The sequence below is a fragment of the Eptesicus fuscus genome, chromosome 13 (genome assembly GCF_027574615.1).
Source record: "Eptesicus fuscus isolate TK198812 chromosome 13, DD_ASM_mEF_20220401, whole genome shotgun sequence".
Lineage (NCBI taxonomy): Eukaryota > Metazoa > Chordata > Mammalia > Chiroptera > Vespertilionidae > Eptesicus > Eptesicus fuscus.
The window spans coordinates 56,792,407-56,808,910 of NC_072485.1; the positions used below are offsets into that span (position 1 = coordinate 56,792,407).

A 16,504-nucleotide genomic window follows, 5' to 3' on the forward strand; every position below is an offset into this window, starting at 1 on the left:
TATATGCCCCTGATCTTGCTGATAACAGCTATACCATGTGCAGTAGATACCTAATAAATATTAATTAGTATCAACTCACTGGACACAGAACTATTTGATTTTGGACATTAAATCAAGCTCTCTTGATGGTGAGAGATGAATAATAGTACATTTAGTCTTTATATTTCTTGGGCTTTTAACTGTTGTGTGGCACCTTGCATCTTTTGTGAAATACTTTTTGCTCAAGATTGGATCTAATGCTCCAGCTGAATTTGCCTTAAACTTCTGTGTTTAATGCATCTTGCTTTTTTCTCTTGGTTTCAATGAGCATTCACATCTTCTAATTCCATTGGAAGATGATTCCACTCTGGTTTAATAATTCGACTAACCAGAATATTGCTTCTTTTTTTTTCTCTTTCAGATATTGATGAGTGTGCAGCTAAGATGCATTACTGTCATGCCAATACCGTGTGTGTCAACCTGCCCGGGTTATATCGCTGTGACTGTGTCCCGGGATACATTCGTGTGGATGACTTCTCTTGTACTGGTGAGCAGTAGGAAGCTGATTCAACCCTCTCTGCACCAAATCTGTGTTGTTCCATTTAACATCAAGTGTACTAAGTACTATTTTTGCCTAAATTGTCTTTCTCTTGCATTATTTACCCTAACATTTTGAGGGAAAAAAAAAGTGATAAAGAAATTTTATCTGCAAAATTTAATTCCACTCCCTGCATTTCTGCCTGTGGGTGTGAGCATGTGTGCATGGGTGCATAATTTGAAGTTGAAGTCCCAGTTGCCTGTAGTAACACTGAGGGACTTAGAGACATTAGTTCTAAAATGTATCAAACTATTCTCCTTCCATCATAATGAAATGTTTTTGCATCTAAGAAAATGAACTTTGTTTCCCCATTGGGAAAGACTAGGATTAAATTGAAAGGAAAAGTAGGAGTACCTGGTGGGCAGGGTTTGGGCATATGGGATCTAATCAAGACTTTTGATTGATAACTCACAGTTCCCTCCCTCTTTTCCCAGGATCACTGGGCGATCAGTACTAAAATGGGAATCCAGGGACTGTGTTGGTGCCTTTGTGACAGTAATGCTGGCTTTGTGGGGCACTTGGTTTAGATCCCAATATACTAGTACTTCCAATCACCTACTAGTATATGGAATCATGAACGGTAAATTGGTTAAGGGTGGTAGAAGAATTTGCGGCTTTCTTTTCTTGGTCAAATGTCTTTAAATGGGCAGTCTGAAACCTATAAGAAAAGGGCCCTGTGAACACAAGATTTTAGTCATGTTGTACCTTTTTCTGATTCTTGCATCTTTCTCTTAATCCTGAAAACATTGGCATATAAAAGCTGGATTCTTCACTGAGAATGGAATGCCACTCCTTTCTTCATATATTTTATTCCGAGTGACCTTTTGGGAAGAATAAAAAGTTGCACAAGTTAGGGAAGCAGCCATGCCACTGGTTCAGTTGACCTATGAACCAGGAAGGCATGATTGGTTTCCCTGTCAGGGCACATACCCAGGTTGTGGGCTTGATCCCCAATAGGGGGTGTGCAGGAGGCAGCTGATCAATCATTCTCTTTCAGCATTGATGTTTCTCTCTCTCTCCCTCTCCCTTCTTCTCTGAAATCAGTAAAAAATATATATATATATATATATATATATATATATATATATATATATTTTTTTTTAAAGTTAGGGAAGCAATATTTGTATGTCCAAATACCTTTGTCATGGATTGTTGTATATTTATAAGTTACTGTTCTTTAAGAGGCTGGTGAGCTCATATTAATGGAGGTATCTAATGGCCACAGAAGGTCAAATCTCATTTATCTCTCTTTTATATAATATAACAAAAGTTTCTAGAGTTAAGAGAGAGAGAGAGAGAGAGAGAGAGAGAGAGAGAGAGAGAGACTATATAAGCACAACATGCTGAGATCTAAACATTTTAAGGGGGCAAAAATCTTTTGGACCTGTAAACAAACACAATCTACAAATCTGTGATGTTATAGATGACTGTTTTTAATAGTAAATCAATGATGATTTTCTGTTTTTAATAGTAAATCAATCTCTTCACTTATTTTAACCTTAAGACTAAAGGAATCTGTGCATATCCTCCCAAGGCAGTGGCACCATATCCTATAACTCAAGAAACCTTAACCCAGGCCCTGCTGTGTGGAAAGCCCTGTGGAAATTACATCAGAATTCCAGCTTTGCCCTTGTTTTCTCTCTGAGGAAGGAAGGCGGGAGCTGCTGCTTTTTGCATGCCTACTAGGACAGGTGCTCTGTCTGGTGGCTGATAGAGCACCAGATGGAAAATGGATTATTTTAGGAACTAGCTCCAGAATTACTTTTGGAGAGGAAACTGTACTGTCTGGAGTAAAAGGCCAGGGTGTGGGGATCCAAGCATACCTGTCCCCCCACCTTCAAAAAGACCAGGCCACTCTGGAGGAAAGTATCTACACACGCATATGCATGCATGCACTTTTTTTTGTTTTGTTTGTATGTGTATATTTTGTCTGAGAGGGAACAGAACAGTTTGAATACAAGAGAAAAAAGCAAGAGGGTGGAGAAGAAACAGAAGGCTGGGTTCTCTGGAGGATGGAGGGACAGTGAAGACTGCCAAGTGGAAGAAAAACGGCAAGGACTTTTAAGGGTAGGAATGTGTAATGAGGTCTTTGCATTGTTTTGCTATGTAGTATGCAATGCAAGTCTTCCTCATGACCCTCAAACCTCCAGCAATGTCTCCTCAGCCTGAGTACTAGGTAAGATCCTCCCTCAGTAGAATTCAGGTTAATGTGGTGGGCAACAGAAATGGTATACATGTGTATAGGCTGTTGAGACCTCAGAGGCAGAGGTAACCATTATAAAGTAACCATTCCTATTCCCTCCCCTGCCCCCCAATATATACATATACACACATGCATTGCTCTCACCACATCCTTCTGCCAGGAACCTCAGAGACCTGGATGAGGGCTTTGGACTTCATAAGTCATAGACTTGGGAGTAAGATCTTTTTCTTAAAAAACAAAACAAAAAACTTCTTTAGATCCCAGATTCCTTCCTACTCACTGCCCATTTTCTGCTTCTATTCACAGCAAAACTTCTTAATTTGTTTGTGGTTATTGTCCTCCTTGACATTTACTCCACTCATACCCTCCGCAACCCTCTCTTTTAAGGGTACCATATCACCACTCCACGGAGACTACATTTGTCAAGGTCATCATCTATCAAGGTCACCAGGAACTCCATTTTTCCAAGTCTTTTGTGGTCTCTCAGCAGCATTTAGAAGAGCTGATCACACCTTCCTCTTTTAAACACATCACTTTCTTGACTTTTGAGACATCGTTTCTCCTGAGTTTCCTCCTATCTCACTGGTCACTCCTGCCCAGTATCCTTAGCAATTCTTCCCCCCTCTGTTGACATTTTAAAGGTTAGAATGCCATAAAGCTCTGTCATGGACTCATTCTCTGTTCACTTATATATTATTTTTTAAAATTTATCTTTATTGTTGAAAGCATTACAGATGTCCCCTTTGTTTTGTATTTTTCCCCATTGACCCCCTCCACCCCACACCTGCCCCTCCCAGGCCTTCACCATACTATTGTCTGTGTCCATGGGCTGTGTACTAGTATATATTTATATAAGTTCCCCGGTTAATATCCGCCCCCCACCTTCCCCCTAAAATTCATCAGTCTGTGCCATGCTTCTATATCTCTGGATATATTTTGGTCATCAGTTTATTTCATTCATTACATTCTGCATATGAATGAGATCATCTGATACTTATCTTTCTCTGACTGGCTTATTTCGCTTAACATCCATGCTATTGCAAATGGTAAGAGTTCCTTCCGTTTTATAGTTGTGCAGTATTTCATTGTGTAAATGTACCACAGCTTTTAAAAATTTGTATTTTTATTGATTTCAGAGAGGAAGGAAGAGGGAGGGAGAGACAGAAATAGAGATGAGGGAGAGGATCATCAATTAGCTACCTCCGGCATGCCCCACACCTGGGATCCAGCCCACAACCCAGGCATATGCCCTGGTAGGGAATCTAACCAAGACCCCCTTGTTCATAGGTGGATGTTCAACCACTGAGCCACTCTGGCCAGGCTGTACCACAGCTTTTTTATCCACTCATCTGCTGATGGGCACTTGGGCTGTTTCCAAATCTTAGTTATTGTAAATTGTGCTGCTATGAACATAGGGCTGCATATATTCTTTCTGATTTCTTAGGATATATTCCTAGATGTGGAGTCACTGGGTCAAATGGCAGTTTCATATTTAATTTTTTGAGGAACTTCACAGTGGAGACTTGCATTTCCACAGTGGCTGCACCAGTCTGCGTTCCCACCAGCAGTGTACTAGGGTTACCTTTTCTCCACATCCTCACTGGCACTTGTCATTTGTTGATGATAGCCATTCTGACAGGTATGAGGTGATACCTCATTGTCATTTTAATTTGCATCTCTCAGATGATTAGTGACTTTGAGTATTTTTTCATATGTCTCTTGGCCTTCTGTATGTTCACTTTGGAGAAGTGTCTATTTAGGTCCTTTGCTCATTTTCTAATTGGATTGTTCATCTTCCTATTTTCTTTTTAGATGCCTTCATTCTATCCTAGGACTTTCAGCACTTTTGTCAATAACACTTAAATTTCTATCCAGTTTTAATCTTTCTGCTGAGCTTCTGAATCATAGATTCAACTTGACATCTACACATAGCTATTTCATAGGCAGTTTATGTTAAACATGTATCAGACAAAACTCTTGATTTTTTTCTTCCACATCTGCAAATCTACTCCTCTTCTACTTTTCTCCATCTCAATGAATAAAAGCACCATCTACCCAATTTTTGAGCCAAACAGCTAGGCCAGTGGTCGGCAAACTCATTAGTCAACAGAGCCAAATATCAACAGTACAACGATTGAAATTACTTTTGAGAGCCAAATTTTTAAAACTTAAACTATATAGGTAGGTACATTGTTATTAACTTAATTAGGATACTCCTAAGCTGGCCCTTGCTAAAAACTCAAGGGGCCAAAGAGCCGCATGTGGCTCACAAGCCGCAGTTTGCCGACCACTGAGCTAGGCGTTATACTTGATTCCTTTTGTCCTCTTGCTCCTCCACGGTCAGACCACGCACCAGTCTTGTTGACTCTACTCTTCATCCCCTGTCCTAAGTCAGCCCACTTCGGTCCATATCCTGTACCACCAACCTTCTGAGCAGCTGCAGTGGCCACCATCCTGCACTTTCTGCCCAGTTTTCCTCCACTGTAACTCTCTTCACATAGCAGTTAGAGAAAACTTTTAAAGCAGAAGTTATACAAATCCACTTAAAACTCTCAGGTAGTGTCCCATTGCACAGAAATTAAATTCATTCTGCTTATTTTGATATAAAAACCTATATGGCTTTTCTTCTTTCTACCTCTCTGACTTTATCTTGTACCATTTCCATCCTTGTCCATTATGGGGTGGCTACCCTGACTTTTGACTTTTCCCCCATTCAACAAATTTGTTCTGCCCCAGGACTTTGCATGAGCTTTTGCTCCTTCTTAAAAGATTTTCCCTCTTGATATCTGATTTTCTTGTCATTCATATATCAGCCTAAAAATGATCAGCTCAGAGAAGCTTTCTCTGATTAATATAATTAACCACCCATTTTTCTGTCTTATCACCTGATTTTAATTTTCTGGACAGTACTTATTACTATCTGAAATTTTATTATTTATATATGATCTTTCAAAAAATTGTCTCTTTCTTTGAGGATGTAAGCTCTGGGAGCAGGGGTCTTTTCTCTTTTATTCATTACTCTATCTTGGCTACTCAGAACATAATCTGGCACAGAGCAGTGCTCAATAATATTTATTAAGTGAAGGAATGAATAAAAACACTTGACCTTGGGCTTAATATTTTTTTCTCTAAATTTTGTTTATCAAATACTGTTTATATGTGCTATGCCTATAGGTTATTGTAAAAATAAAATTATACACATGAAAATATTTCCCATGGCACTTATCAGTCAGGATAGGATGTTCTGAAACAAACAACCAGAAACAAACAACCCCAAATATGAGGGACTTAAAAGAACAAGATTTTATTTCTAGGTCATGCATTATGCCTGTCATTGGTCAATAGGAGGGATGCTGATGCTCATCATTATTATTTTGGGCTACTAAATGCTGAAGTTATCAGTATTGTGAACATTGATGGCCACCAAGGCAGGGAAAAAAGAGCCTGGAGGGTCATGAGTCAGCCATTGAATGTTCTTACCAGGGAATGATATATATTCCTTCTACCCATAACTCATTGACTAGCAAGTCCCCAGTCCCCAACCAACTACAAGGCGATGAGAAAATGCAGTGCTACCTTGGGCCTAGAAGGATAGAGAACCAGAAACATTGGGTAAATGGAGCTAAGGAATACAAAGTGACTGACACCGAATATTTTCTCAACAAATTTTGTTTCCTTTGACCTGAGGAGCTGTTGATTAAAATAATCTTTTTTTTTTTTCAACAGAAGTTCAGAATGTGATGGGGAAATTCATCTCAAAAATAATTATGATATTAAGTACATTGGACTAAGTTCTATGATGGAAGTACAAGCCAAATGCATTAAGGAAACGTGCTTAGTTGGGGTGGTGAGCACACAATATAGATGATATATGATAGAATGGTATATCTGAAATCTATATCATTTTATTAGCCAATGTCACCCCAATAAATTCATTAAAATGGTAAACAAAGAAAAAATTGCTTGGTTGCCAGAATGGAGTGTTTGGACTGTGTTTTACAAGCCAAGAGGAGCTGATGGAGTTTCCCAAGGCACATGAGCATGCGGTGCCTGGAGGATGTTAGGACTTTACAGTTGGGAATATAGATGGGAATGAGGAGACCTAGAAGACAAGCATTCTCCCTGCAGTTATTTATTTTCTAGATCAGATTCAAGAATCTCCCTTAGACACTTTCATGGTAAGCTAGAACTCTGACATTTATCCTGGGGTCTGGAAAATAAGTCTGTTTGGCCAATTGTGCTCTTTATTTTCTATAGTAGAGTAGGCCCCTGCCTCTAATCTCTGTCATTTCTTTATCGGCAAAGAAGACTTCTTCCGCTAAGTGATTATTTGCCTGTGTAATAAATGAGGTGTATAATAGATGTCTGCTGCTGTGTCTTTTCAGTGTTTCATTTTCAGAAGACAATTTACTGGGAGAAATTGACAAGCCCGAAGGCACTCTTTGTTCACCCTGAGTTCCTGACACAGCATTTCTTATTATTGACATTTCTTATTTCCAAAGATCATTCTCTTCTCTGTCCCAGATCAATTAGTATCTGCTGTCACCATTTAGTTGGTTTTCCAAGTATGTCAAGATCATTCTTTCCCATTTTTTTAGTATGTCATTTAGCCTGACACTAACTTTTTTGAAGTCAGTAGTCAGGTTGAAAATTCTATTTGTCCCCAAATTATTGAGCCTAGAATTAAAGAAGGTACATCAGCTTTGGTGATAATTGATTTATTGAATAATTAATTCATGCATTCATTCACTCACCTACTCATTCATCATTTTACTCTTGTATCCAATGTACACTTATGAGAATTAGGAAATATGACCACTGAGATGAGTGGGAAATGATCTTGGTATTCAGAGAGTTCAAGGTTCATGACGCAATTTCTTCAAATGAGAAAACTCAAATGTTCATTCACCATCAAAACTGTTCTAATGCTTACCAAATCAATCTCTTTTCAAAGTCTAACCCCTGTAGTTGTGGGTCCTTGACAGAAAGAATTCCAAAATAGCATTTCCGAACTCTGTGCACTGACTGAAGCCCTTTCAGAAAAACCCCACCTGAGATAGTGAGTGCCAGGCAAGATGCTGGAGGAAAAAGGCAATGTGTTGAACAGATAAGCAACTTGAGCTTTTTCCTAGTTAAAAAGAAAACAGCCCAGCTGGTGTGGCCTATTGGTTGAGTGTTGGGTCAGGAGGTCAAGGTTTGATTCCCATCAGGGCACATGCCCGGGTTGTGAGTTTGATCACCAGTATGGGGCATGCAAGAAGCAGCCGATCAATGATTCTCTCTCATCATTGATGTTTCTCTCTCCCCCATCCTCTCTGAAATCAATAAAAAATATTTTTAAAGTTTTTTTTTAAAAAAAGGAAAAACAATCATATTCCATGGGATAATAAAGTTCTGAGAGATCAACATTGAGGATAATTATCTAGCCTTTAAAAAGTATGCTCTAATGTAATTATTCCCCCTGGGGACTGGAGATTCCCTGTCATAACCATTTATTTTATATGAGGCTCTGTGCTTTTTGGTAGGAAAGTTTCCCTCGACATTTGAAAGGGTGAATCTAAAACACTTGTTCCCAAACTCTGAGCGAAGTTTTGGCCTTGGGATTTGCATGTGAGTCTAAATAATGTTCTCTCCCATAAGAGATCTTTGAGTTGCTCTTGCTCTGTTATGAATTTGGAAACAGAGGAGTGCCCGAAATTGAGTGTGTAGAGGGGAGGGGAGGTCTAATCTCTCCTCTATGCCTTTTGATTTCTGGAATGGTCAACCTACTTGATTTATTGGTCCCCGACTTGCATTTATCTCCATGTAAACTCTCGTGTTTAGGCTGTTTGATAAGATGTTATCATTAGGTACTTGGACAGCTTTCAAGGAGGATACTTGTGATTTACGACAAAAGCACACAGCAGTGAGACAGGTACTTGACAGTAATGGGTAAGCATTCATTTTTATGCCAAAAACTGCCCATGAAGGTAAGAAATAAAGCGAACAAGTGAGATAACAAATACCCCATGTGATTTTTATTACTTTGCTAAAAGGATTTTTATTTTCTTGATATTGGCATGGGTGAAAGCTAGACATAAGTATATGTTGGAAATGCTCTGAGCAAACTTAGTTAAAGAGTTAGATATAATCGTCTATTAATTTAATGGTTTAGATTAAATACCTGTAATGAAAAGAGGTTAGGCAACAGTATAAAGACTTAGTAGTAAAAATGAGCTGTTAAAATTTTTAGATGAGTTCTCTAGAAAAGGCTTTCCTCCTAAGGTTGATGAAATACAGAACTCATTCAAATATGAGATACCTGGTGCTTTCTCATTGAGCAGAGCCATTTAAGATGGAGCTAAAATAGCGCAGTCTCTATTTTGATGGAGTACAGTGGTAAATGAACCACTGATACCCTTATCTTTCAAACACATAGCATGTAGACTACATTTACTTTAGTGGAAAATACAAATGCTTTAGAATGCAAAAAATCCTTTTTATTAAGGAGACCAGAAAACATACATTGATATGTTGGTAAGAAAAGTCAAAATAAGACATGTACCTTTGGATGTTTCAAAACCCAACTAGAAGCTCTGATGATCATTTGAGACATTTGTCTTTTGTTTTGATTTCTTTGGCTGGTACATCCTTTTACTTTGTTCCTGATTTTATTTTTTATCCTCACCTGAGGATATGTTTATTGATTTGAGAGAAAGAGAGGGAGGTGGGGGGGGGGAGAAAGAGTAGGGGGGAGAGAGAGAGAGAGAGAGAGAGAGAGAGAGAGAGAGAGAGAGAGAGAGAGAGAGAGAGAGAGAGTGGGAGAGAGAGAAAGAGAGATCGGTTGCCTCCCATACACTCCCATCCAGGGATCTAACTCAAAACCTAGTATGTGCCCTTTTGGTATATGAAACAACACTCCAACCAATTCAGCCACCTGGCTGGGGCTTGTTCCTCATTTTAAATAGTTGACTCTGTTACTCTCCTTTCCCTTCAGAGGAGGGAGGTGACAGTTCCAAAAGCAGGATTCTAAAATCCTAAATCTTTAGGCCAGATGTTTTCAACCTTCAACTTAGGTTACATTCATTGGGACACAAATGAACAAGCAGCAACAACAAAAGTGGACACCTGAGACCTGCCCCTTGAGATTTGGATTTTCTCCCAGTCTAGGGTTGTGACCTGGCTTCAGTGCTTTTGTTGAAATGTCCAGAGATTCTCATGTGCAATAAGGTTGAGAACCACTGCTTTTGTAGATCAGAGAGGGTTGGAGAATGGAGAGAAAATCAGAGGACAGTCAGAGGGAAGAAGAATGACCCCTAAATTTAGGCTATAAAAGAGTGCCCTGGTGCCCAGCTGGCATGGCTCAGTGATTGAGTGTCAACCTATGAACAGGAGATCACAGTTTGATTCCCAGTCAGGGCACAAGCCCCACACTGAGTTTCGGGCTCAATCCCCAATGTGAGGTGTGCAGGAGGCAGCCAATCAATGATTCTCTCTCATCATTGATGATTCTATCTCTCTCTCTCTCCCTTTCTCTCTGAAATCAGTAAAAATATATTTGAAACAAACAAAGAAAAAAGGATGCCCTGGTACTTACTGGTGTTGGAATACACAGGTCAGGAGGGACTGCATGCAGAGACTGGGATGGGTCCAGGAGGAAGGGTCCTGCCTCCAAATCTACCCTGTAGGATGTGTAGGACTCTGGGGAGAGAAAGCCAGTGGGATGCCTGTGCAGGTGAGGTCTCATGGGGAGATCCTGAATCTCCTACTGTTACATGACTGCTGTGAAGCCTCCAAGCCTAAAGGTAATTAGGACAATTCCATGCTGACCTGTGTGTTTCTTGGGCCAAGGACCAGAGACTGCTCTCTCTGTGCCAGTGTCTTATCATTTGGGATCCTCTGCAGCCATGCCACAGCCTTATGGAAGCAGGGTGCCCTGCAAATGAGATCTTGTGGATTATCCAAAACCTTAGGATATTTTCTCATTAAGGAGGCTATTTTAAAAAAATATATATTTTTATTGATTTCAGAGAGGAAGAGAGAGGGAGAGAGAGAAACATCAATGAAGAGAGATAATCATTGATCGGCTGCTTCTTATACTTACCCCACTGGGGATTGAGCCTACAATCTGGGCATGTGCCCTTGACTGGAATTGAACCCGGGATTCTTCAGTTCCCAAGCTGATGCTCTATCCACTGAGCCAAACTGGTTAGGGCAAGATTATTTATTGTTTTTTTAAACCCAAGCAGGTGGTTATATTAAAAATATGGCATTGATTGGAGGAGGCAGACATCATCCCTGCCTTTCAGTGTGGGGGTACAATTTTTGTTTCAGCCAGAGTGTGTGATACTAAAAGACTAAGTCACAGCTGCCCAGCCTGAGTGGTTTACAATGAGGGGGAGGCAAGTGAATAAAGACATACCCTGTGATGCTTTGCTTGGTTTTAAGCAAAGCTCCCCCCCCCCCCCATTTTTTTCTTTTAAACAAGTTGGAGTAGTTCACAGCTTTGGAACTAAGCCCAGGAGGGAGTCCAGAGAGCAGTGCTCCTAGTCCTCTATCTATTTTCAGGATTTAGAGAACCGACAAGTCATAAAATAGCACAAACATACTATGCTTGCCTCTCAAAGCTCCTGAAGTTTTGAATTTACTCCACTACTGAACAGGATATATTCCATCTCTTCTCTCACCTCTTATTTCCTCTTGACTCTACTCTTAGGTGTGTTAATCTAGTTTTTCTCCTGGAATCTTATTTCCTTTACCTTTTACATTAGCTTTATTTATGTGTGTGCATTATTCCTGATGACCAAACCCCACAAGTGTTGAGTTAAATAAGAGATTCAGGGTCAAAAATGCCATAAAACAGAAAACAAGAGGTGTTGGGAAGGCTGGGGAGAAATTGGAACCTTTGTCCACTGTCGCTGGGACTGTAGAATGGTGTAGCTGTTGTGCAAAAACAGTTTGACATTTCCTCAAAAAGTTAAAAATAGATTAAAAGTCACATGATCCAGCAGTTTTACTTCTGGATGTATATCCATAATAATTTAAAGCAGAGCCTTGAAGAGGTGTTTGAATATCCATATTGATAAAGGCTATTATTTTACAATAGCTAAAATATGGAAGAACCAGTGTCCCTTGACAGATCAGTGTGGTATATACATGCAATGGAATATTATTCAGCCTTAAAAAGGAAGGGAATTCTGACACATGCCACAACATGGATGAACCACAGAGAACATTATACGAAGTTATATAAGTCAGTCACAAAAAGACAAATACTATGTGATTCTATTTACATGTGATACCTAGGGTAGTTAAATTCATAGAGACAAAAAGTGGAATGGTAGTTTCCACAGGTGTGGGGAGGGGAATTACTGTTTAATTAATTGCTTCAGTTTTACAAGATAAAAAGAGTTCTGGTAATGGTTTCACAACAATATGAATGTAGGTAATACCACTGAACTTGAAATGGTTAAGATGGTTAAATGTATTTTATTTATTACCACAATAAAAATATTGGGGAAAATATCATGTGGAACATTGCAATTGCCATCAGGGAAAGATCTCTTCCTGTTAGTAGGCCAAATCTAGAAATAATTTACACAGTTTTCCTTGCTTCCTAACATATTGGGCATCAACTTATATGATAGCTCTGGTAGTGATTTACCCCTTCATTATTTTATTGATTCACTCATTAAACAAATAACAGATTGAGAAATCCAAGCATCAGGTATTAGGTATTATTCTAGATGTCAGCAATACATCAGTGAATAAAACAGACAAAACTTTGTTATCAGTGGAGCTTACTATGTTTTAGTTGAGGGGAATCAACAATAGAAAGTGTGCTAGAAGGTAGGAACTATGGAGAGCAATAGAGTGAGGGAAGGGAAATGGGTGAAATTTTATCTGAGGGTCTGGAAAGATCTCACTGATAAGGGGTATATAAGTGAAGACAGGAGAGGAGCGAAGGAGCAAGTCCTGCTGGTTCTAAAATGACAGTGTTCTAGGTTATGGGAACAGGAAATGGACAGACTAGCCATCTTATTGAATGACTCGGGAATAGATAATGAATTTACTAAATGAATGAACTCTGACCTTTCCTTCTCTACCTTACACGTGTCTCTAGTATATTCTGGTGGAATAAAAGATATGCGTCTCATGGCCATCATATGCCTCAGAGACTTCTTTACACAGTCTGGGTCATGGCTGTCTTGCTAGGAGTTAGAGATGATAGAAGTTAAGCCATGGGATAAATGGTATGTGATTATATTTTCCTTTAAATAGAAAGGAAAGCTTTAATGGCCTCAGCCATTACTGGGGACAATACCCCTTTTCAAAGAAGAACAGAGTTCAGGAAGGGGTACTCGGAACACAGCATGTAGGAAATTCAGCACCCAAGTCCCATTATGGTTAACAAGGCCTCCACGTTTAATTTTACAGGGAAATGTGACAACTGGAGAGTCAGGGCTAAAAAATATCCCAAAGCAACCAGGGACCTGAAAGAGCCTTGCTTTTTTCTTTATTTTTACATCTGTGGTTTTCCATTTTTCCCTGCTGTTGATAAATAATTCAGAAAAGAAAAGAATGCTCCAGCCCTGGCTTTTGAATGCAAAGGAAAAATACATTGTGCCATTGGTCTCCAAACACCCACAGGCTTTTGGCAAGAAGGTCAATATTTTGTATTTGGTGGGCAGCATGTCTTCTGGGCTTTGTAATCATTTGGCTTTGTTCTTTTAGCTAGAAGAAAGGTGAGGCCTGGGTGTATGAGATGCACAGAACTAATGCTGTCACATTGTCATAGTCCCTAAGTGACTTGCTCAGCAAGATATTATAGATAGACTGGTGGACTTGGGTGGGTTGTGCAGGTTGGCTCAGAGAAATGTTTTATTTGAGGACCCCTGGTGACATCAGGTGATTGTCTGGGAACCCAAGCAGACATGGGCTATAGTACCACCCTGAGAATCATGGAACCAGTGCATGCTGTCAGGGGAGGAGGGATGTCAGGTTGGAATTTTCCTCCTGCAGCTAGGATGTTCACACTCACTCAACTACAGTACCTATTTATTCACTTCTGAAAGTCATCTCTAATACAAAATAAAGTCCGAAGCTAGCTTCTGTGGATTATTAATTGTTTGGATGGTTTATGTTTAAAACAATGGTACTATCCATATATTAAGCACATAATTTGGGTCAACATTCACAATAAATGCTCGTGATTAATTTGCCAAAGGGAATCTAGTAGAGAGGAAAGCATTTGATATGGGTTACTTAGAGAGACTTATTTTAATCCAGACTAACAGACTATATGCCCCTGGGTAAGTCATTTTATTTCTTTGGGCTTCAGTTTCATCATCTGTAACAGGAGAATATTAGATTATATATATACCTACAGAGGGCCCATTAAACTCTTACCTCTTTGAAGCTGAGAATCATCACCTTTCATCTCTTTATCTGCAGTACCTACCATGATAGGCACCAATTTTTTCTTTTTTTTTTTCTTTTTTGCTTAAATTTATGTCTATAATCATGTGGAACATTGCAATTGCCATTTTGTTTGATTTGTAAAACTTTATTTTAAAGGTGCCTTTTAGTTTTATATTTAAAACTTTTTAACAGATGGTTTCAAACAATGTGTGACCATCATACCAACATACTCCTTTGCTAGTGTTTGCTGCACTAAATATTTCATGTAACTTCTGCATATTGACTTGGGCCATATGATGTTTTATTAACCACTATTGACTTGTGACCTGGAGTTAGCATACAAGTGATGGAAGAGCCTTCCTTTGCCATCAGGGGATTTCTGGGAATGAGTGCTAGAGAGACAGGTTCAGGGTGGACAGCTGGTCTCCCCTTTGAAGTTCTTTCATGCCTGGTTTTGTAAATACTTTTGAACACTTGCTGGCAAATGTCACCCCTCTGATAGTCACTCTGCTTTTTTGTTTAAACTGGTGCCCAAAGAGCCAAAGCAGCAAGGCAAGGCTTGTGGTGTAGTGATAGTGGGGGCCTATGGTGCCTTTCCTCTGGGAGTGGCCTGGTGGGTTGCGGGGAGGAGGCGAGAAGAAGTGATGGAAGATCATGAACAGAGTAGAAGCTAAATATCAGAAGACCCACATTCAAATCTTAGCTTTGACTGTTGCTGGTTTTATGACTTTGGACAAAATGCTCTACATAAGTGTCTCCTTTCTACTTTGGTGCAGTGGGATGGCAGACTCTGTCTTAAGGTCTCTGAAAATCTATGATTCTAAGTCAGTGATGGGCAACCTTTTGAGCTTGGTGTGTCAAACTTCGCCAAAAAACTGAGCATAACTCGGGTAGTGTGTCACTTTGAGGAAAAAACTAACTCCAAGACTCTAGTCGCAAATGTTTCATCCTCAGGAGCAGCAAATGTTTCATCCTCGGCATGCGGCCGCATGTCATCAGAAATGGCTATGCGTGTCAGTGCTGGCAAGCGTGTCATAGGTTCGCCATCACTGTTCTAAGTGCTGTGAACAATCAAGAGGGCCAGAGGAGAGGCAGTGCTTCATGCTGTGATGACCAAAGAAAGCTTATTCGAATTTGTAGCTTTGGAGCTGCCAAATGGGATTTTATTATTGGTCCTGTGACGAGAGACTTCTCCAGGTGTGTTAACTACGTTGGCCATGAGAGCCCTTGAAAGTGAAGAGAAGAAGGCAAATTAGCTGGGCCTATCTTTAGATGCATAGTTATTTCTGCAAATTAACATGGCCCAACTGATACCCTGGAACATGATTCAGTATGATTAGTGTGCCTTACTCTTACAGAGGAGAGAGGAATAGGCCTGGAGTAAAGAAAGCAATGAAATCTCTTCCCTCCTTATGAGGTGAATTCACTCATAAGTACATAGAAATACAGAACTGAATTACATGTGAGAGTTAGATATTTGAGATAGGGATTGAGTCATCCTGATACAAAGTATAGAGAAAGATGCATCAGGCCAGTGTTCTTGGGGAGAACTCCAGGTAGAGGCCTTGGGTGGGGGAGGAGGAAGAAGCATCATTAAAAGTGTCAATAAAGCCTGGCCAGTGTTGTTCAATGGTTGAGTGTCTACCCATGAACCAGGAGGTCATGCATAGTTTGAATCCTGGTCAGGGCACATGCCCAAGTTGCAGGCTTGATCCCCAATAGGGGTTATGCAAGAGGCAGCAATCAATGGTTCTTATTGATGTTTCTATCTCTCCCTCTCCCTTCCTCTCTGAAATCAACAAAAAAATATTTTTAAAAAGTGGCAATAAAATAAAGACATTATAAAATGGATATAAAAGGAGGAAAAAGAGGGTGGTCAGTAGTATTGCTAGATGATCAGAGGGAGGCTCAGGAGGGTGCAAATGTTATATTTGACAATAAAAGAGTCAATAGCCATATTCCAAGAACAGAATCATTGCTGTCTCCAATAAAGGATTTTAAAAGAGATATTTTGATAGAAAGTTGCACAGCTGTCAGAATTTGGAGGATTTTGACACTCAAGCATTTACAAAGAATTGTTTAGAAACCTGAAAGGGATAGCAAGGTCAAGTGAAAGATAAATTTGACCACCTCAAACTGAATTTTAAGATGAAGAATATTTGAAAGCTCCCTGGGAGAAGTAGATTGAAGACACATAAGAGGAAGGAGTCGTTATGGGTGAACAGGGTACGGATGGAGGAACTGGCCTTGTGGATGAGGATGGGATTCTTTTATTCTAAGGCTAAAGGGAAGAGTCAGAGGGAAGAGGCAGGGAGAGGGTCTAG

General features: G+C 39.7%; 1 protein-coding gene across 3 annotated transcripts in view; it reads left to right on the forward strand.

Moving 5' to 3' along the window:
• Positions 1-16,504, forward strand: part of NELL1 (neural EGFL like 1) — a 689,563-nt gene that overhangs the window by 341,267 nt on the left and 331,792 nt on the right. For all 3 annotated transcript variants that reach the window (XM_008148966.3, XM_008148967.3, XM_054725521.1), the window contains one exon: positions 401-526. In XM_008148966.3, the coding sequence (XP_008147188.2) occupies positions 401-526 (126 nt within the window). The remainder of the gene's footprint in view (positions 1-400; positions 527-16,504) is intronic.